The sequence below is a fragment of the Cololabis saira genome, chromosome 4 (assembly GCF_033807715.1).
Source record: "Cololabis saira isolate AMF1-May2022 chromosome 4, fColSai1.1, whole genome shotgun sequence".
Classification (NCBI taxonomy): domain Eukaryota; kingdom Metazoa; phylum Chordata; class Actinopteri; order Beloniformes; family Belonidae; genus Cololabis; species Cololabis saira.
The window spans coordinates 38318745-38340267 of record NC_084590.1 but is presented as its reverse complement, the minus strand read 5'-3'; the positions used below and the strand labels follow the sequence as shown (position 1 = coordinate 38340267).

Genomic DNA, 21523 nt, shown 5'->3' with positions numbered 1-21523 from the left:
CCCCCTTATGATTGGGCCACAATCTATAGTGTCTTGTTGTTTAGCAAATTCAATTACTTAATAACACAAACAAGACTCATGAAGTGTCTTCTGGATGTTTGATCCAATCGCATTTCATTTGTTAATGTTTGCAGTGAACCAGTCTATTGAAGTGAAAGACAAAAGCCTCCCCAAGCTGATCTCTCGGTCACTTAAATGAAACATACGCAACATTCTCATTACATCCATTTTTACAAGTAAACTAGTCGTGTATGGATAAAATCTTTAACGTCAGCCCTAATTATTTTAAACAAAACAAAGTTAGGGAGAATTCAGACGTTAGAGCCTTGAGTTTATCTTCGACTTTGGCTTGTAAACAATTATAGATGTGTATCAAAAACCTGTCGTGAATTACCGTAGTGCCAGCTCCAGACCAGGTCTGTGCAAAAATAGGAACAGGCTGCAGGACAAATTGTGCCACTTTATTTGCATTTCTGTAAAGTACATTTACCTCAACACAAAGTTTTGCATAAATATTGGCTCATACACATGACCAGAAGTTCAGAAGCTTAGCCTAACTCCTCTGAACACACTGTAAAACCAAAGGAATGTAGTTTCATTTACACTGGTTTTTATTTCACTGAAGACAACTCAAGTTCGTCTGTTACTATCCATTTTTGCTCTCAACGCCTACAGAACATTCCTGAAAATGTTTGATAGTGGGACATTTGGGGCTCAAAATGGGTAAAGTTTAAAAATCAATGATGGTGTTTAAAACAGGTGTGTCAACAGATGACTATAATCATTTCATAAAAGGTGATATCCATGAAAGCCTACACCTTTGAAGAGAACATGTTCAGTTTGTTCATGAGTGCATGAGAAGATAGTTAAACAGTTTCAGACCAATGTTCTTCAAGCAAAGACTGGAGGAGTTTTTTAATGTTGTTCATTCCACAACGCTGAATGTCAAGGAGCAATTAGAGGAATCAGGAGGAATTTCAGTGGGTAACGAACAAGAGTGTAACCCCTAAGTGGACAACCACGACCTCCAGACTCTCAGATGGCACGCCATCAAGACTTGTCATTCAGAGACATAAGAACTTATCGACAGTATTGGCAAAAAGTGTGAGAAAAATGGTCCAGTTTTTAAAAATGCCAATTGAAAATCTTTATAGTGAAGCAAATAATAATAACATTTATGTTAAACTTCACCAGACGTGGCCGCAATGTCTGGGGTTGGAGAAATCTGGGACGGATCATCACGAAGCAGAAGTGTGTATCGTGGTCAGATGAAACGATATCTGAGATCTTTCCTTGCAAGAAAGGGTACCGTGTGATACCAAAAAGGACCATGTGGACTGTATCAGCTACGAGTCCAAAAGCCAGGGTCTGCAATGGTATGGAGTTGTATCAGTAACTCTGGCAAAGCTTATTTGCACTTCTATCGTGGCAGTATTAATGACTAAAGGTATTGGGAATTTTAGAACATTGAATTCTGCCTTCAACAAATCTTGTCCATGTATTTTTTAAAACAAGACAAACATCAAATCACATTCCGCAGACATTGCAAAGGTACGGCTGAAGAAGGGCGCAGGGACTGGACTTGACTGGATGTAAGTGGGCTGGACTGCCTGCACTCCCAACACAGAATGTGTGGAGAAAGTTTAAAGGACAATTGTGGCGCTGCACACCTTAAGACGTGTTTGCAGGAATAATAGGACAACAGGAGGCCTAAAAAAAAGCGTAATAGTCTTATATCCTGAGTTGCAAAATATTACTGTATTTAAGTACCACGTTTATCATAGAGTGCTGTGAAAGTTTGGAATGCAAGAATGAAAGTATATTGACATAAAAACAAGAACAAAGCAAGAAATATCTTGGGTTCGGGTTTCTGTTTGTTGTCTTTTTAATTTATTCCATCAAATTCTTATCATGCCATTTGGGGTTTTAAGTTAACTACAACTATCAAAAATCCCAATGAAGTCTAGTGGTGATATTTCTAGACAAACAATACCATAATATACTTCTAAAAAAAAAAGTAAAGCTATACTTAATCTTCATGCATTAACATCAACTGAGTTAAACTTCTAAGATTACAATCTGATTGTGATTATTAAATGATCACTTTCTTCCTACATGGAGTGTTGATGCAGCATTTAGTTTTTATGAACTTCTTCAAATTTTCAATCATTTTATGATTCATTTTTTGACCCGTACAGATCAACGAACTGTTGACAGCACATGAGAAGCATTCGTTTCCTTTTATGACAAGATCTTGATGAAAATATGTAATATGAAAGACCTTTCCTTATTTCAATCAATCTTGTTTACCGACCAGTCTCATACTTATCCGTCAAAAGATACTTCCCTTTAATCACGAAGATCCAGCCTGACTAATATGGCTCTCAATTCCCTTGACAGGTCATCGGCTGATTAATTTTAGCTAAAAGTTATCAATCAAACATTGGCCTTATGGAGAAAAAATAAGTGATGACTGTACATTGTACATCAGGGGGAAAAAAAACATTTAAAAAAATCCTCAAACTACAAATTCAACCTAATGGTACTTGAAGACCGAGGAAACATTTTTTCATCAATCCACAAATTGGATTCCATGAGACACAGATTCTTGATATACTCCACGCATGAGAAACAACTTCCACTTATGAGAATTTAGGACATGAATAAATAAAAATCATGTCCTCATCTCAACCAGCAGCTGGATTTTCTTTTTTCTCCATGACTATTTCGCCTCCCGTTTTCCAAAGCTGGAGGTAGTCATGGAAGATTTGTGATGTAATTTGGATGACGAGGCGAACAGAATGACAATCATTCTGTGATCTGGTCTCAGGATTGCTGCAGTTACATGTTCTGACTGTCTAATGTGGCGTTACATTTAAGAGCATGGGTAAATAACTTAAACAGAGCACTTATAAGCAAAAGTTAGCATGCAGAGGTGGAGCAGAATAAAGCAAATTGGGTGGGTTGCAGTGGGGGGAGGCGAGGGAGGGTTATAAGTCAGTATCTGATGCAGCTTTTAAAAAAGCATATTTCCATCTACAGGTTATGAATCTTTTTTTCACTGCCAGTGAGAAAAAAAAAAACTTAAAATTAGTACTGCAAAGTGGAAAGGGGCAAGGTGTCAGTGACTTCAGATCCTGCAGTAATACTCTCATGTCTGTACATGCCAAGGGCTATAATTTGTTCTGCTCCACAAAGTGGGTCTCTGTTGTGCTTGAACAGGTTGTAATTAATCTCTAGTGCACTAACAAGGAGAGGCCAGCTCCTGCACACATGATCTGCCTCTTACTTCTGTTAAATTGCACTGAAAGATTAATTTGGCTTCATTACGAACTTTGTAATTTTTCAAAGGTACTAATCTAAAATCGCCTCAGCCTGAGTCAATATTAGTCTACCACCAGACCATCACACCGACACCGGACCGGAACACTCTCTGAATATTCATCATGTTTGTTAAAATCATCAATTACCACAACGATTTGGAGCTTTTTGAAGCATTAGGTCCAACATGTCTAGGGTTCTCTGATTTCGGAGCATAATGTATCCCTGCACACCCAGAATAAAAGCAGATGCCCCCTGCCTGCGCTCCTTCAAAACACATCGTCTCAAGAAAAGTGGCATTTGAACAAGTGCATTTGCAGTCTGTGGAGTTCTCTTATATCCTTCATCATCTCTTATATCTTCATCATCACTGATAGAAACACGGGGAGGATGGGACTTTGTTGAAGTTGAAGATACGATGTCCCATTCATTCATTCATTCATCAACCCAGGTTGTGTGACTTCTGAATGTTTACTCATTAAAATCTCGAAGCATATTATTATTTAATATATTTTACGAATTTAGGAATCCACGATGCATTATAGCTTTTTAACAATAAAGACTATAAATTAAATGTGTTCTTACCAAATTCAGCACCGTTTCCACAATATCCCGGTTGCTAACCTCTCCAACCTGGATAAGTCCGATGAGAACCGCAAATTTCATCTTTATATTCCGGATGGGGAAGGCAGGGTTGATGATCCCAGCCGGGAGGACCGCGGAGCCCGAGCCGGGCATCATCATCATCACCGTGTCCGCGGAGGCTGCAGCGGAGGATGCGGCTCTCCTCTGACCCGGAGGACGCTGGCGGTCCGAGAGCTGCAGCGAGCCCGACATCAGCACCGCTCTCTGGCTTGCCATCTCCTCTCAAGCCGAAGGGTTCCCCCGGGGTTTTTCCAACGCTTTCTCTCTGATGTGTTTAGTCACTGCTCTGGAGCATGGAGGGGTGGTGGGGAGGGGGGGAGAAAACACACAAAAAAAGAGTCCACTCTCTCTCTCTGACCGTAAAATCCACTCTGGGGAGTTGTGCTGAGTGATTCTGGTGTGTTGTCGGTACCAGCCCGTTAACAGGGCTGACTGACCTGCGCTGCCAACACGGAGCTGTGTGTGTTTTTACGCAGGAAACGCGTCTCCTGGATGCGCGTCTCCGCTCCGCTGCTGCGGTCACCGCCATGTTGCCGCCCCCTGCCTGCAGCCCTGCTGGTCCATGGTGTTAGATATTCCACATGGGCCAGACCAGACACCAGTGCCACTCAAGGGGACAAAACTTGCCTATAATTTTTTTTAAAGATCCACGTCTATAGATGATATTTTTGTATGATAACCCTTCCTGAGTGGCAGCTGTATCATAGTTATCAGCTCATGAAGTTACCCACCCCCTTTAGAAAATTGCATTTTAGATGCTGGTGCATATCCTGGTTTTACCAGTAGCCTATTAGGGCCAAACTAAGACAAAAAAAATTGGAAATTACGAGAATAAAGTCATAATATAATGAGAATAAAGTCGTAAAATTACGAGAATAAAGTCGTAATGTTGCGAGAATAAAGTCGTAATAGAATAAAGTCGTAATATTACGAGAATAAAGTCGTAATATTACGAGAATAAAGTCGTAAAATTACGAGAATAAAGTCGTAATAGAATAAAGTCGTAATATTATGAGAATAAAGTCGTAATATTACGAGAATAAAGTCGTAAAATTACGAGAATAAAGTCGTAACATTACGAGAATAAAGTCGTAATGTTGCGAGAATAAAGTCGTAATATTATGAGAATATAATTTATGAGAACTCTAACAGGAAGAGCTTCTTCTCCCTGTGTTAAAATGAGGAATATTGAGCATCTTGTGAAGTTATATTTATATATTTATAATATATTACGACTTTATTCTCGTAATATTATGACTTTATTCTCGTAATTTTACGACTTTATTCTCGTAATATTATGACTTTATTCTCGTAATTTTACGACTTTATTCTCATTACATTATGACTTTATTCTCGTAATTTCCTTTTTTTGTTTTTTTGTTTGGCCCTAATACTCCGTCGTATGGTTTAGACTCATGTACAGGGTATCTGTCAATGTTTCACAATATTGTGTTTGGTATCATTTTAAAGGGGACCTTTTAAGCATTCATTCTGTCAGGCTGGTGTGGTGAGGACCCAGATGCAGGAGAGCGAAAGGCAGGAGTTCAACAAAAAAAAAGGGTTTATTTACAAAAACCAAAAACCAAAAGCGCTGCTTGGCAGGATCAAAACTCACACAGGAACAGGGATCAAAAAACTAGAGCAAAAACTTGTCAGGACACAGGGAGGAAAGGAAACAGTACGGAACCACAAGGAGCAAGGGAAAGACAAGACCAGATATACACAACGGGGTAACGAGACACAGCTGTGAACAATCAGGGCAGATGGAAGACAGGCGGGGCAAAACAGAAACTCAAACTGGGGGAAATGTCAACCACTGACACATTCAAGGTAAGATGTGAATCTTTCTGACCAACATAGAGGTCACTGCAGCTCTTTAAACTCTAAACAATGTACATTTTTACACAATTTTCACCTAAATGACAACTTTTAGCCCTGTGTCATCTAGGAACAACAGAGACACAAAATACAAAAACTGGAATACTCACAGGAGCATAAGGATTTGGGAAATGTATCACATCTTAACTTGAATGAATGCTTCAAAGGTCCCCTTTAAAATGATACCAAAGGCAATATTGTGAAACATTGACAGATTTCCTGTACATGAGTCTAAACCATATGCACCAGCAGCTAAATGTAATTTTTTGAAGGGGTAACTTCATGAGCTGATAACTATGATACAGCTGCCACTCAGGAAGGGTTATCATACCAAAATATAATCTATAGACGTGGATCTTTTCAAAAATCATATGTAAGTTTTGTCACCTTGAGTCGTACTGACAAGTGAAATTTTGGGCTCTGGACTATGTCTGCAGCCCCCTGTCTGCACCGCGCTGCGCTGCCCGGCCGCCCTGACCGTGGATCCAGGATACAGGTCGCTGCAGTCCGGGTGGTCCGGTGGCAGTAGAGTACAGCAGGTAAGTATTTAATTTAAGAATACGCTTCAGTAATGTTTTTAGGCCATTGGCAGGTGTGCAGAGCTCAGAGATGGTCTGGAGCAGTCAGGTAAGTGTTAACACAACGCCACGAGAGAAAGACGTAAGTAATGGTCTTAGAGAAGTAATGGTTGCTGCAAATCAATCTGGAAAAGGTTAGAAATCAATTTCCAAACGATTTGGAGTTCAACGTTCCACAGTGGGGATGATTATTCACACATGGATAGCTTTCAAGGCAGTTCCCAATTTTCCCAGGAGTGTGTATCCCAGCAACGTTTCCCTGAGGTCAGACCATGTATTGCTGGGAGAAATGTTAAATAAAAAAAGAAAGCAAGCAAGAAAGAAATCCGGGACCTACATCTCAGACTTTACAGTGTTCACTGAGCATGTTAAATTTTAAAGTCCAGTACAGTTAGTGGTTCGGAAGGACTGACATAGCCAATTTCTACTGTGCTGTGCAATGGAAAGGATTACAGGACTTCAAGAAGGTAATTCAACACAGGCTGTGGTGAAAAGATGTTAGTTGCTCCCCAGCAACAGTGTCTAACATTTGGACCGTTTACAGTTGGTACAGGCAAAATGGAAGGTTACAGAATGGAAAGTCGCAGGTTTAAGGACCGAGGGAGCGACCAGGACAGAACCTTAAAGCAAGTGCCTCAAAAACAGAAAATACAAAATTAAAGAAAGAAGAAACAGGGATCAGTGTTTGTAATGGTGATTCTTGTCTAAGAAATATACTGAAGGAGAAATTATTTGTCTACATAAAATCCAACCATGAACCATCGTTTAAATAGAGGAAAACAGAATGAGAAGCACAGATGGACTGTGGATGATTGGATGAATGTGATATTATGTGATGAATCATGACTCTGCACTGGGCAAAGAGATGATTCTGGGTTGTTTGTGTGGTTCATGTTCAAGCACAACACAAATAAAGATGATTACCTGCAGGAAATAAGCGCATTTAAGTAGTCACTGGTGTTACGTAGTGACACGTTTTCCATTTCATCAAATACAAGTAGGGTCAGTAATGAATCATAAAATCATTGCTCTGGATAAAAGTGTATTCTGCCACATCAACAGAACATTAAATATTTTATTTAGAGAAGACATATTGATATATTGACATGAACGGTTATGATCCAATGCAACTGTGTATAAGGTAGAAATGGAGGTGGGCTCCGTGGCTCCATGCTGTAAAGCTGATCTGTCACCTCTGGGAAAGTTGTGACCTGATTGATGAAAGTTGTAAACCTGATAGATGAAAGTTGTAACCTAACTTTTTTTTTCCTGTAATGAAGAGCATACCTCAAAGAATTCCAGCTCTCGTAAAATCCTGAGCTGTTTCTACTTTTTCATTATTTACGTTTTTAGTGTTCCATTTTTCTTTGTCCGCTTTTTTTTTAGGGGTGTTTTGAAAAGCCAGAATGGTGAGTTGTTAAATAAAAAAAGTTTTCAGCAGTTATTCAGAAAATATTACGACAGAAATTACACACCCTGACCATGACCATGACTTCATCTAACATTTTTTTACAGAAATGAGAGACATAACCTGCTGGACTTTTCAGCAGCAGAGTAGTTTATCTGACTCTTATGAGAAGAAATGGAAAGATGTGATTGAAAAGGGAACTGTGTCAGCTGGTATTTAGACTGAAACAAACAAAAACATAAGCATCCCACTAAGACATCAAGAAATGATGCAGATTTCTGAAAAAAAATTGTGTAAAATGTTTCTTTTAACTTTGAGAAGGCTTGTTACATAAAAGGAGACTGACAATCCTGTCCATCATTCCCACTCGCTGCCGGAAGCTGAGTATGCATTTAATGACCTTGTTAAGTCGATCTGTGTCAGCATGGTTTAAGAACACGTCAAAGGGATGTCAAGCTTTGAAGCCTGATTTATTTTGCAGTTAATATTTGATGTTCTGCTTATTTGAGCTTCTCGTATAAATAACATCTTGTAATGTTGTATTTGTAATTCACTGTGGTCTTATGCATTTTAAGGGTTTCTTGCAGTTTTATATACTTGAATTGCTAAAAGCAAAATTATAATGGTAACCTAGAGTCTGTATTGAAATTAGTATAAAGAAATTAGTCTTCTCTTGTGTAATTTTGTTTATCAAATGTGCCACTGTATTACTATTAAGAAGCTTATTGTTCTCTCATCAGGTCAGAATATGGAACGCTGCCAGTGAACTGCATCAAATCATTGATGCATTCAGAATCAAGGACTAAACTCAAATATTTGTCATTTTTTTATGTAGTGACAAATTGTGTTGGGTGTTACAGAACAGAATCTCATCATCTTGTTTTTTTGGTTTTTGGTTAGTAAGAATTAGAATAAAAATGTATTTATTCATCTCACAGTGGAGACATTTTTGTGTTACAAAAGCAGCAAGAGAAAAAAATACCAAAATAATAAAAAGAAAAATAGCAGTAACATAACTATAAACTCTCTCTACCTGAGATATATATATATATATATATATATATATATATATAGTAATCCATTGAAATGTCTTCATGTTTTAATCTCAACAATTTCAATTTAACAAAATTCCAAATAAAAATAATTTTAAAGTCATGAATGTATCTTAAAGCTAAGGTCAAATAGGAGCATTTTGTTGTACATCTCTCAATACTGAAGTAAATACTGCAACAGTGTAACTGCAATGGCCATGCACATTTCCCCCCATTATAATATTAGCTTGTACCATATAAAATCACTCAAACACATGTGGAAAAACAAAAACAAAAACAATGTAATGTCTTCAGAGGAGATTAAATGTTTCTACAGTGTAAACAATTGATAAGAAAGAGCCTTCTAGTGGACAAAAACGCCGGTCAACCAGGCTCAGGAGTTTTTCACTTACTATGAATTTATAAGACAAAGGCCTAAGGCCAGAACAGAGACCCAGTGGTAACTACGGAATCGCTTTCAAGAAGAAAATGATGAAACTCTTTACTTGTGGACAACTGCAATCATGTCTCCCTCAAGTGGCCAGCAGAGGTCGCTCTAACACCAGAGCAAAGAGAAGGTCGTTGTGCGTCACCGTAGTCATGTATTGCCTGAGAGAGCGAATAGATCAATGGATTTAATTAAAAATTGTATCATTGTTATTTAAACCAACACTGAGAATTTACCATAATGGATATCTCAGATGATCTCTCATTTATAGCGATTATCTGAAAGTTTAAATATTTCAAATATGCTCCAGAAATGTGCAGATGTGCGTATCTTTGTCCATTTTTCCAGAACAAAATAGTTGATTCCCACTCAATATGAAGTGCAATCATTGCTTTTAACTCCTGAAATGACGGTGCTGTTAACAAACCTGATAATGGAAGTTTCCCCCTGTGAGTTCAGGAGTACAGAGTAAACAGGAGGAGGCTGCACACACAACCCTGAGTGTTTCCAGTGTTGTAGATGTGACTGTTCATGATAAATACTGTGTTCTTCGAGGAACGGCAGATGCCAGCCACAGGATATTTACTTATTCCCGATGTTGTAAATGAATTAAAAACATCACAAAAATGTTTAATTTTTTTTTTTAAGTTTATTTAAAAAACGTCTCTTGTACCTGACTGTATAATATAGTACCCTAAAGCAGGTATGATCGAGTCAGACCTTAAGTCACTCCACAACCACTGGAGGTCAAAGTTTAATAAAATTACACCCATTTCAAAAATGTCAATACTGAGGAAGAGTAAAACCAGCTTACAATCTTGTACCATGTGTATTAGAGGATGGTTGGCACAGTTAAACAATCAATATATAGGAAATTAACATATGCACTTTTACCCTTCACATATGTACAACATATACAGTTTGTGTTCACTTGCAGCATATTCACACACACATCTATATACAGACACTTGAGTGTACATCGTAATAATTATAGCTTTAAATCTGAAAAGAATAACATACATGCTTCTCAGAAGCATTTAAGAGCTTGAATGTCCTAGACATTGTAAATGATAGTAGCAATAACGCAATAATATTATTAAAAGATAATTATTCTGACATATAAGTTTAGCAACATCATAGGTAAATAAAATCATAATGTCAAGGACACTGGCAGGATGATTAATTTTCCAATGAATAATTATGCTCAGCACCTATAAAACATCCTCTTTTTGTCATTGTGCAAGTACACAGAGGCTTGAAATTATATTCAGAGCATTTGTACAAAAAACACACACATGCACGCACGCACGCACACACACACGCACACACACACACACACACACACACACACAAAAACAATATACTGTGCTTAAGTTCTGGGGTCCTGTTTATGTTTTTTTGTGTCTGCCTGTCAGCAGCGACTCAAAGGCTCAATCTTGATGTCAAAGCTGAACAGACTTCAGATTTTGGTCTCTGGGCCATCGGCGATTAGCGGCTGAAAGGAGTTGCGGATTCGGGCAGCTTCTGCAGCACAAAGATGACCAAATGCTTTGTTGTACCAATCTGGAGTCCTTCCCCTGAAGTCAGAACAGTAAACATTTATAAGAAGCATCTCATGCAGATCCTGGAAATGCTGAATTCATACAGAATAATCATCGAGGTTTCTTTTATAAATAAGTCTCTTTCAGTAAATAAGAAAAGTTGTTTTTTTTGGAGTTAGTAGGGAAATCCTAAAATGTGTTTCTTTGAAGACTTACTTCATGTCCACTCTGCAGATGTGAGTAAGTCTGGACTTTCCTGAGCCACAAGGTTCAAGCAGATAGCTGGACTCCAGGACTATGGCTCGTACCCCTCCTTTAGGAGAACAGTCCTCATGCTCAATGGACACGGAAACCAGGGAGCAAGCACCTTTGGGCAAGTCTGTCCTCCAAGACCTTGGGGAAAAAAATGCATTTGAGTATCTAAAAAAAAAACCCACTTATAGCCAGTTATTAAAAATAAATAATCAAATGTTCTCAGTGTTTTGTTCGTTATCACCACTAACCTGAGAATGACAACGTCCCTGCTGGGATGAGGTGGCATGCTGTTGAGGACATACTGAAACACCTCTGTCCGTTTGTCCAGCGTCTCCAATACTTTCCACTGGAGCAGGTCTATATCCCACAGGTGGCGCTCTCGCAGCACCCGGTTCAACACGACGGACGGCGGCGCCTCCACCTCCACGGACACTCTCCAACGTCTCAAAGGGTTCCCATCTCCCACCTGGACGTCGTACAAAACGTCAACATTCACGCCACCACCGCTCCCTCTTAAGATCCATGCTCCATGATTTTCAACACCGACCTTCTTGTAGTTCAGTTCCGTGTTGTCGGAGCTGCTGCACGACACCCAGGATTTGGACTTTTCCCGAGCCTCTTTCAGCAGGTTCTGAAGTCTCCCCTCCATATGTGTTTGGTACGTTCCATCATCTTCCTCTAGCTGTTTGCACAGTTCACCAATCGTTGGTGCATGCAAGTCGGCCTCCACGTAGGAATTGCGCGACTGAGAAACCATCTCATGAGGAATCTGGTGGGTGTGGGGGATAAAAAAAAAAAGGAATTAGGTTAGACCCAATGCAAATATAAGCTGGAGCAGATATTGCATCCAGGCGTGAAATTCTTGCAGCATGGCAGATTCTACCTCAAAGAGACGATTGCACTCTATGATCATATGAGCGAGACCCTGCGTCGCTGCCAAGTTTTCATTCAGATCCTTCTGGTCTGGTCTGCCTGTGGCGTACTTCTTCTGCATGGCCCTGGAGATTATGGTGAGAGGAGACTGATTAGGCAAGCAGAATCTTCGAGTCAACATCTCCATTAAACTAAGTATATAAACCCTTCTTCCGCTTGGCAGGGAACTCTTTTGATCCTTTTAGCAACAATTTCAACATGGTAAATTAAGGAGCTCTGCTTTGTCTGAACGCAGCATGATCTCATAAAACATTTAAGTGTAAAAAAAGAGTCATGCCCTTTTAAAACCGGCCCAAAGAGAGAGTAATCTACAGCACCCCTGGGGGCTGGGTAAAATCTGTAACCCATTTTATGCCTAGCTTTATGGCGTCAAAGGCAAACATAATCACATCGAAGTTAATAGAATTGAAGCAAGTCTAATGATTTTTTTGATTTTTTTTTTTTAAGTCAGAGAAACTGGCAGGAAACCAGAAGTTAAATCTGGCAGGAGAAAAAGAAAATGGATTACTTTGGTGAGAGATTGTCCTTCTTCAGTATGTTGAGGTGGAAGAGGGAGGGGGCCAGGCACACGGCAATGTTCATAGGCGTCATCTGATTCTCCTCCACGGAGGAAGTGACATCACTGAGGAAACAGAGGAGCGTCTGCAGCACCTCTCGGTTTTCATCCGACATTAACATAATTGCTGCTTGAACAGCTTGCAACCTTTGGTCCTTTGGCACATCTACACATGTGAAAGATAGGATTTTTTAAAATCATTTTTGCTCCACGAGGCAATTTGATAACATCCTACCGATTTTAAACAGGTGGGAGAAATCAAATTAAAACGTGACCTGGTGAAACAACAAGCCGGGATTTCTGCACTTACACTGGTAGATGTGGAGGAAGGTCTCCCCCAGCTTGCTGGTGAGCAGGGGCTCAGGTAAATCCCTGAAAAATTGCTTCACCATGTCGGCCACATCGTAGGCAGACTGATCCTCGTAGTTCACATTGTCTGGAGAGTTTTCATTCATTTGCCTCAAAGCCTGAATTCGGGACTTCACCCCTGATTTACGAAACAGACCCACCTGGAAACCAGACACGTTCAGGTCAGCTTGAAATCTGAGAGGAACTTCTATTCGTGCTGTACACCGCTTTGATGTTATAAACTAATGAAAACCAGCACGGAAAAACCTCACCTATTGTTGTGCATGTTAAAATCAATGTTCTTACTAAGGTTCAGATGCTGAGCTGGTACTGACCTGGTCGAGACACTGGCTCCTCAGATATCGCAGGGCCTGCTGCAGGCCAAGAGGCAAGGGCTGTCCGGAGCGCTGCACATGCACGATGAGCGGCACTCCGAATACATTCTTATCCTTATAGTCTGGTACCTTCATTCTCTTCATAAATTTTGGCACAGACCTGGAAAAGGAATCGATACAATGGTTAGCAGCTCAAAGACATTCAGTTCAACGCCGTAGCTTTAGTGTCATTTTCTCAAAATGGTACCATGAGATTGGCTGTGCAACATCTAAACACTATATATACACGGATACAGGTTCCTTCACACACCTGCGACTAATGACGACCATGAAGAAAATGTTATAATAACAGATGTTATCAATGATCTACAGGACTGTCTCAGAAAATTAGAATATTATGATAAAGTTCATTATTTTCTGTAATGCAATTAAAAAAAACAAAAATGTCATACATTCTGGATTCATTACAAATCAACTGAAATATTGCAAGCCTTTTATTATTTTAATATTGCTGATTATGGCTTACAGCTTAAGAAAACTCAAATATCCTATCTCAAAATATTAGAATATCATGAAAAAGTATACTAGTCGGGTATTCAACTAATCATTTGAATCATCTAATTAACTCGAAACACCTGCAAGGGTTTCCTGAGCCTTGAAAAACACTCAGCTTGGTTCAGTAAACTAAATCACAAGTATGGGGAAGACTGCTGGTCTGACTGCTGTCCAGAGGACCATCATTGACCTCCATCAGGAGGGTAAGACACAAAAAGACATTTCTCAAAGAGCAAGCTCTTCACAGAGTGCAGTTTCAAAGCACATCCACAAAAAGTCTGTATGAAGGGGGAAATGTGGCAGGAAACGCTGCACAACCAAGAGAGATGACCGCAGCCTCAACAGCATTGTGAAGAAGAGTCGCTTCCAGAATTTGGGGGAGCTTCAAAGACAGTGGACTGAAGCTGGAGTCCAGGTATCAAAATCCACTGTTCACAGACGTGTCTGGGAAATGGGCTACAATAGCCGTATTCCCATGGTCAAGCCCCTTCTGAACTCAAGACAACGGAAGAAGCGTCTGACTTGGGCTAGGGCTGGGCGATATATCGAGATTTTAATATATATCGATATATTTTCAAATGCGATATGGTACGAGACAATATCGTTTATATCGATTTAAAAAAAAAAAAAAAATTATGATTTTGATATAACTTATTTTGTGACAAATTGACTTGAATGTTTTATTTGAGATTTGCCCAAATGTTTTGTTATTTGCACAACTGTCAACCTCAGTGGAAAAGTCTGCCTGTTACTGTCTACATTGTATTAATTGCACAGTGTATTTTAATTTAATTGTTATGCAGGAAAGGGATATTTGTTTTATTTTATTCAAGAAGCATTTTTATTCTATATATGCAGGCAGTTTATTTTTATTTCATTTGTTTTATACATTTTGATATTGTGCAGACCTCTGTTAATAAATGTACCTGTGTGACATTTGGCACGAGGCTTTGTATTAAAACTGACTATTTTTTTAAGGGTTTGCCTCAGAAAAAAATGAAGCTAACAGAGATGCTATGCTATAATGCTTTGGGGGAAACCCCAATTATGTCACAGTAAAAATATCGATATATATCGAGTATCGCCATTTAGCTAGAAAATATCGAGATATGACTTTTGGTCCATATCGCCCAGCCCTAACTTGGGCTATGGAAAAGAAGCACTGGACAGTTGCAGAGTGGTCCAAAGTCCTCTTTTCAGACGAAAGCTAGTTTTGTATTTCATTTGGAAGCCAAGTTGCCAGAGTCTGGAGAAAGGCTGGAGAGGAGCAAAATCCAAGTTCCTTGAAATCCAGTGTGAAGTTCCCACAGGTGGTGCTGGTGTTGGTCCACTGTGTTTCATCAAGTCCAGAGTAAATGCAGCTGTGTACCAAGAGATTTTAGAGCACTACATGCTTCTGTCTGCTGAAAAGCTCTATGGAGATGATGATTTCATTTTCCAGCATGATCTGGCACCTGCCCACAGTGCCAAAACCACCAGTAAATGGTGTACTGACCATGGCATTACTGTCCTCGATTGGCCTGCCAATTCCCCTGACCTGAACCCCATAGAGAATGTGTGGGGTATTGTGAAGAAGAAGCTGAAAGACACCAGACCCAACAATGCAAATTGGAGGGGTAAATGAGACTTACCAAGTCCAGCCGTGCTTGTTTGACATAGAGTACTTCTCCATAATTGCAGTGAGGCGCAACAGAGAAAACTTCTGTAACAAACTCAGCTGGCCTGCTGACTGGTTTGTTATCTGCAGGGATGCCACTGAGTGACTGATGCGATTGGATATCTGAAAACTGGGCCATCGTAACCTAATGCCATGAGAGAAAAGAAACAAGGTTTTATGTTTTTGTTTATAGACAAAAAGTACGCGTTTTTTCCAAATACTTCATTCGCACTGATCCTTTAAAGCTTCCCTAAGTCTTACCTATTGGGTCTTGTAAGTGAGGCACCGACTCCCGAGTCCCTTCTTTCCCTGAGCCTCGTAGAGTCCGTCTCAGCTAGTGATGATTTGTCTCTGTCTCCGTCGCTCTGTGCCGTCTGGCTTTCGGCAACCGAGTTTCCCTCAAAGTCCAACGTGATCTGACTGGAAGACTGGAGGTCGACCGTGTCTTCCTTCTCGCCCTTCGCTTTGCCGGGCGGCCCTTCTCCTCCGGGTAAAACATTTTTTGACCAGTGGTCCACTATCTGCTGCAGGCCATTCACGTGAAGCAGTATGTCATCCAGGTGGGGAAACAGATCCTCCTTCTCCAGGTCTATTAGGTCTCCGGTGCTGGCGTACAGATGTGAACCTGGAACGTTATCGTACACGCTGATCCGGCTGCCTCTGGAGCAGCATTGGGTGACCGGCCTGGAATCCCTCCTGCAGGAAATGAGCGGCGAGTCCAGATGCATGCTGCCAGTGTGCCAGTTAATGGAGGCTCCATTGGTCGGGGACAAGCTTTCTATGGACAGTGCTTTGGGGAACGTTCCCGGCTTGTGGTCTTTGGGAATGTGGACCACCAAGTCTTCGTAAGAGCAAAATTCATTTCTGCAGTTTTGTTCCGTGACTTTGTTCATTTGGTTGCCTGAGAAGATGTCTATGTCCTCCAGATACATGCCGCTGCGCTTGTAGTCGGCTCGGTGGGGCTTTCGTTCCTTCAGGCTGGGTGTGCTGACCGTGCTGCCGCTGGAGTGACTGCTGCCCTCACTGCTGGACTGGGGGGGGAGAAGTTTGCTGGGTGCTGGTTCTGGACCGCCGCCATCTCCGTTTATGATCTCGACACACCGCAATGTCTTCAGCGCCTGGGCCTCCTGCTGCAACACAGGCGGACTGATGACCAGCGTCTTATTGTTATTAGCCCTTCCCAGGGTTCCTCGGGACCGGAGGGCCTCCATGCGCCTCAGGAAGTCTTTGGCACGGATACCGCTCGTCTTCCCATGTTTATTGGGCGAAGAACCGTAGTGAGAAAATTTTGTGGGGGCATGCAGCATTGAGACAGACGTGGAGTCGGGCATCGCTGTCGAATCTGAGCAGGTTCGGTTGGAGCAGTCAGAGTCCTCGGCGCTGACTCCCCTGTGGACGCTGCCCCCGCTGCTCTCACTGTGCAACGAAGACACCTCTGGCTCGCTGAGGTCCGTCAAAACACTCTCGCTGCTGGTGGTGGCTCTCAGAGGCACGCCGTCCCTGAAGGTCTTGCCCTCTCCGGGGGTTTGAAGCAAGCAGTCAATGTCCTGCAGCCTGGACCAACGCCGGCTGCTCCACTCAAAGGTCCATTTGTCACTGATAGCAAACAAGTCTTCTTCATCGGAGTCTTCTCCCTGGAGAAAGACAGATTGTTTCCTTAGTTTATTTGTTTATTTAAAAAGGATCCCCATTAGTCTTCACCATCGGAAGGCTATTCTTCCTGGGGTCCACACATAGACATACAAAGATTACAATAATATAATAACACAACTCAAAAAGGGTGAAAAACATTCACTAGAATTCCTGAAAATAATGAATTGAAACAAAAAATAAAAGATTAAGTAACCAAGCAAAACTATCCACATCTTAACAATATTTGTTACTATCACCAGATCTGTATCCACTTTGAGCAAAAATAGTTTGCAACGACTCTATAATTTATAATATACCCATACCTCTACTTATAGTAGTATAAATATACTATATATCATAATATACTCATCCATTATAATATACTCATACTACTATACTATATATACACACTCATAACCTACAGTGATTTAGAATATATTTACTATTGAATTTATAATATGCTGAGGCTGCTGCCCCCGCGACCCGGGAACGGATAAAGCGGGAGAAGATGAGATGAGATGAGATGAGAATTTATAATATGCTTACAATTTGCACAATAATCACAATATATACCTAGGACCGATCATAACTTCCTTCTGAACCACAGCTGTTTCAGTCTCCTTTTAAAACCTGACACCTTGTTTATTGCAACTATACATGGGGGGAGATGGTTCCAGTGTGTGACTGCTCTATACATTACTGTTTTTTTCAATGCATTGGTTCTGGGCCTAGGCAGAGAAAAGTGATTAGCTAGGGCCATTCTGGTATCATAGCTGTGTCTATTATTTGTTGGTAGAAGTTGCATAAAGAAGAAGCCAGGTTTGCGTAATATACAGATATTAAAAAAAAAACAAAAACATAATAAGGCTGCATGCTAGTCTTTCCTCCACCATCATCCAAGACAGTTTATGGATATAGGTACATCTTCTTACTTGGGACTTTGCGTTCACAACTACCCACAAAAATTATAATAAATGCTAATTTAAGATTAAGAATAGACAAAACTTCCATATAAAAACATTTATGATGACTGAAACAAGAGGCATTTGCATATTTCTATAACTTCTTCCTCTCACAAAAGATCATATGGATTTTTTTTCCTCACGTTTAGAATGCAAACAATTCACAAACAAATGTCAAGGGAAGACACATGTGGCATTACACAATTTCTACTGAAGGCCATAAGGAACAGTTGCAGGAAACAGCTGGAGAAAGAGTTGCGTCACAATAACTTATGTAATCAGTCAACAGTAATACAACAGTTAATCTTTCCTTGAGTTAAGGTTCAGATCGATTAAGGCAGGAAAGAGTCTTATCTTCGAACAAACAAAACATAGGAAGAAGGTCGAGGATAACATGGGTAGACTCTTAAATAGCAGAGAAAAGAGGTTCCAAGTACAATGTTTACAATGCTCTGTTTATGTTGGAGAGGGACAGCTAGGCATGATTTAATGTTGACATATTTTTCAAACGCTGACATACTTTCCCGAGGTCCTAATGAAATGCCCGTCGCATGCCGCAGGGATTCCATAAAAACATTGTTTAACCATTTCTTTCCAGGTGGTTTTAGGATGTGTAATGAGCCACTCTGAACCGCTCTAACCCTGCCCTTCTATGGGATGTGCCTCATTTAAAATCAGCTTTGCACCAACCGTTTTTTAGGTACAACACATTCAGCATCATGCATGCAGAGAGCAATATTTTCAAATAATCTATGCACAGAGATCCCTTAGGTCGTAAATTATAGAAATAATGAAATCAAGATTCATCACTTACTTTCTTTTTTGGAAGATTGACGTCAAGTTTCATAGAGGCACACTTGTTCAGTGTGTTGAGACGCCTAGGAAATGAGAAACCAGAAGATGAGAACTAAACAAACAAGAGAAAACACCAGAGTGGCTCTCTTGTGAGCAGAATAGCAATAGATCTCTGCATGTGTGCTATTTTGGTGATAATCTAATCAGTTTCTGCTCTGGATGTCCAACCAGACGAACAGAGTTTTTCCATATTATAACATACTAAACCTAATGAACACCGGTAATTGCTAGACGCTCCGTCTCTCGGGGTTACATCTGCGTAATTGGAGCTTGAGGGGTTGCCTGTAGTAGTTTGAAAGAAGGTGAATTTATGTTCAAAAATATTTCCAATCACAGTGACTCTTTTAAAATCTGTAAATGCTGAACCAAACCTGTCCTAATATAACCCATGATGTCGAAATAAATTATGGAGTTTATTTAAAATCCTTGTGGTTGTAAAAGCACTTGAAGGCTTTATTTATGAACATCTTGCGTACATTTCCTAAACTAGGGTTCCCAGAAGTCTCTCGGAGACAGATCAGTGGATTTTTTTTTTTCAATTTTACAGTAACAGCAATAAACAGTATAAGTCTCTGAGCATCCGCTCAGTGTTCAGAGTTTACATAAGCGTGTGCATGTGTCCATTCCAATATACAAAAATGGCAACAAAAACGGTCCAGAAACCAACAAAAGCACAGGGAAAGGATGACAACTTGACAAAACACACTCCAGCCCTGCTGAGCCTTTACTTCAGACAGAGAGAAACTAATTAGTGGTAAGATAATCACACGCTCCAGCTTCTGCTAGCAGTCTTTTTTTAAGGATTGACAGTATTGTCCTGCAACAATACGGTGATGGAGGCTCTAACTACACCCCAGCGCTGCAGATGATAGGGGTTAGTAAAACAAGACGTTCCCATGATTGCAAGTGAAGATAGAGGGACACGGCCGAGGAGAGGATTTCTCGAGCTGGGGGCCCTTAATTCCAGCTTTAAATGCAGCTGTTAAAATAACATGGTGCTCAGCCAGAGATCAGAGAAGGCACTCGTAGGTATGAAATATCCCACCATCGGTCTCAGTTCACTCTCAGACACGCAGGGCAGTGTGGCATTGATCTTCCTCTTGGGACTGTGACGGCATGACCGACTATAAAGACGCTCTAGTATTGCCATGGCGATGCTGGAAAGTCACAAACAAAAATTACATGGTAGGTGTGACTGTTCCTAATTGTCATCTTTTCATTCCCAGTTGGGTATTTAGATGTATTGATTTGGGTTGTTTAGAGCCACGCAACATTGAGCTGGGCGAGGCACCCCTAATGCTTTCAGCCTTCCCTCTTATAAGCGTTGCCATGGTTACGGTAGTCACTGACATGCTGTTTTGATCTTGGCTTGAAAAAAAAAAAGAGATAAAGTACACAAGCCCTAATAGGGTGTAATATTTGGGGTGGTTTTATATTCTTTAAACAGTCTGGTAGATATAGAAAGAATTACATCCGGTATTACTCATCGAGTTACATCATAGTCGACCCAACGCTCATCAATGTTGTTGCCTTTGTTAAAACCCAGAGCAGGCTGAGTTTCAGTCATCTCATATTAATAAGTGCGTCTCAACGGTTTCATTTGTGAGATTCTTCAAGTTACCTTAGTGGAAAAAAAAAAAAAGACCTAACTTCATGCCTTCAACATTATGCAACCTGAAATGTGGCTCTGCTTTTGACTCCAGGAAGTTACTCTCAGACAGTTCCTCGGGGCGAGGAAGAGGTATGCGGCCCTGTTGGCTTCTGGATGCGTCGCCGTCTTTCCACATACCTGCACAAAGGCTCCACCAGGTCTTTGTCCAGAAAGTCATGATCTCTCTTGACAGGTATTATGTCAATGGGGAACTGGGAATCTGCAGAAGGAAGCACCAAAAAACAGACTGATTGGTGGCGTTTGAATTGAACTTTCCATTATTTTAAAAGAGTGCATGATGTAGGATGAATGGAAAGTTCTATTTTGTCCAGGAAGTAAAGTTAAGCGACGCTAACGAGAACAGACAGAATTTTCCCAAATAGCAGGACTCAGACTTGTGCGGGCATTACATCTTGCTCTGGGAATGAGCCTCCTCTTGCATAACTGCAGACCCTGAATATAGCATTCCACTGCATTCATGTGAAGTTGTTCACCTCTTATGAAAAGCTAAAATGAACGCCCAGGCTCAACAAGGATAAGCTCCTTCAAAAGTCAGGGATTCAGATATATTGAGGGCTTCGAGGTGCGAATAAACCCTAGTAATAGCTATAATTATTAATATTGTTTTTAACATCTAAGCTCAGGATCAGTCTGAAATGCTCAGCGCCACTTGAGTTTTTTTTTTTTTCTTTTTTCTAATATCTAAAAACGGTCAGGAAGCAACTATTTTGCACGATAGCACATTAAAAGTCTGGCCCCATATGCATTCATCTAAGGAAGTAAAGCTCCTCAAAGCTCTGATAAAACCCATTTCTTCCCATGACTTCAGGCTTTAAGTACAGAGGATGAGATTATGTAGTAATCGTGTCTCGAAAAAGATTAGACTTTAAAAGCATCTGATGTTCCGCTTGTTTTGTGGTGTCTGGAGATCTGA

General features: G+C 40.5%; 2 protein-coding genes across 6 annotated transcripts in view; both read right to left on the bottom strand.

Annotated features, from left to right (window-relative positions):
• nbeab (neurobeachin b) overlaps positions 1–4223 on the bottom strand; it is a 236494-nt gene extending 232271 nt beyond the window's left edge. Inside the window, 1 exon segment of the mRNA XM_061719704.1 lies at positions 3907–4223. Within this exon segment, the coding sequence (XP_061575688.1) occupies positions 3907–4182 (276 nt within the window). The 5' untranslated portion in view covers positions 4183–4223.
• A 5722-nt stretch (positions 4224–9945) lies between these two features.
• stard13b (StAR related lipid transfer domain containing 13b) overlaps positions 9946–21523 on the bottom strand; it is a 70151-nt gene continuing 58573 nt past the window's right edge. For all 5 annotated transcript variants that reach the window (XM_061719695.1, XM_061719696.1, XM_061719698.1 and 2 more), the window contains 12 exons: positions 20728–20809; positions 18898–18961; positions 15751–17123; positions 15464–15634; positions 13278–13437; positions 12905–13103; positions 12547–12760; positions 11989–12103; positions 11653–11874; positions 11354–11571; positions 11067–11243; positions 9946–10886 (listed from right to left, as the gene is read on the bottom strand). In XM_061719695.1, coding sequence (XP_061575679.1) covers positions 10769–10886; positions 11067–11243; positions 11354–11571; positions 11653–11874; positions 11989–12103; positions 12547–12760; positions 12905–13103; positions 13278–13437; positions 15464–15634; positions 15751–17123; positions 18898–18961; positions 20728–20809 — 3113 coding nt within the window. In that variant the 3' untranslated portion in view covers positions 9946–10768. The remainder of the gene's footprint in view (positions 10887–11066; positions 11244–11353; positions 11572–11652; positions 11875–11988; positions 12104–12546; positions 12761–12904; positions 13104–13277; positions 13438–15463; positions 15635–15750; positions 17124–18897; positions 18962–20727; positions 20810–21523) is intronic.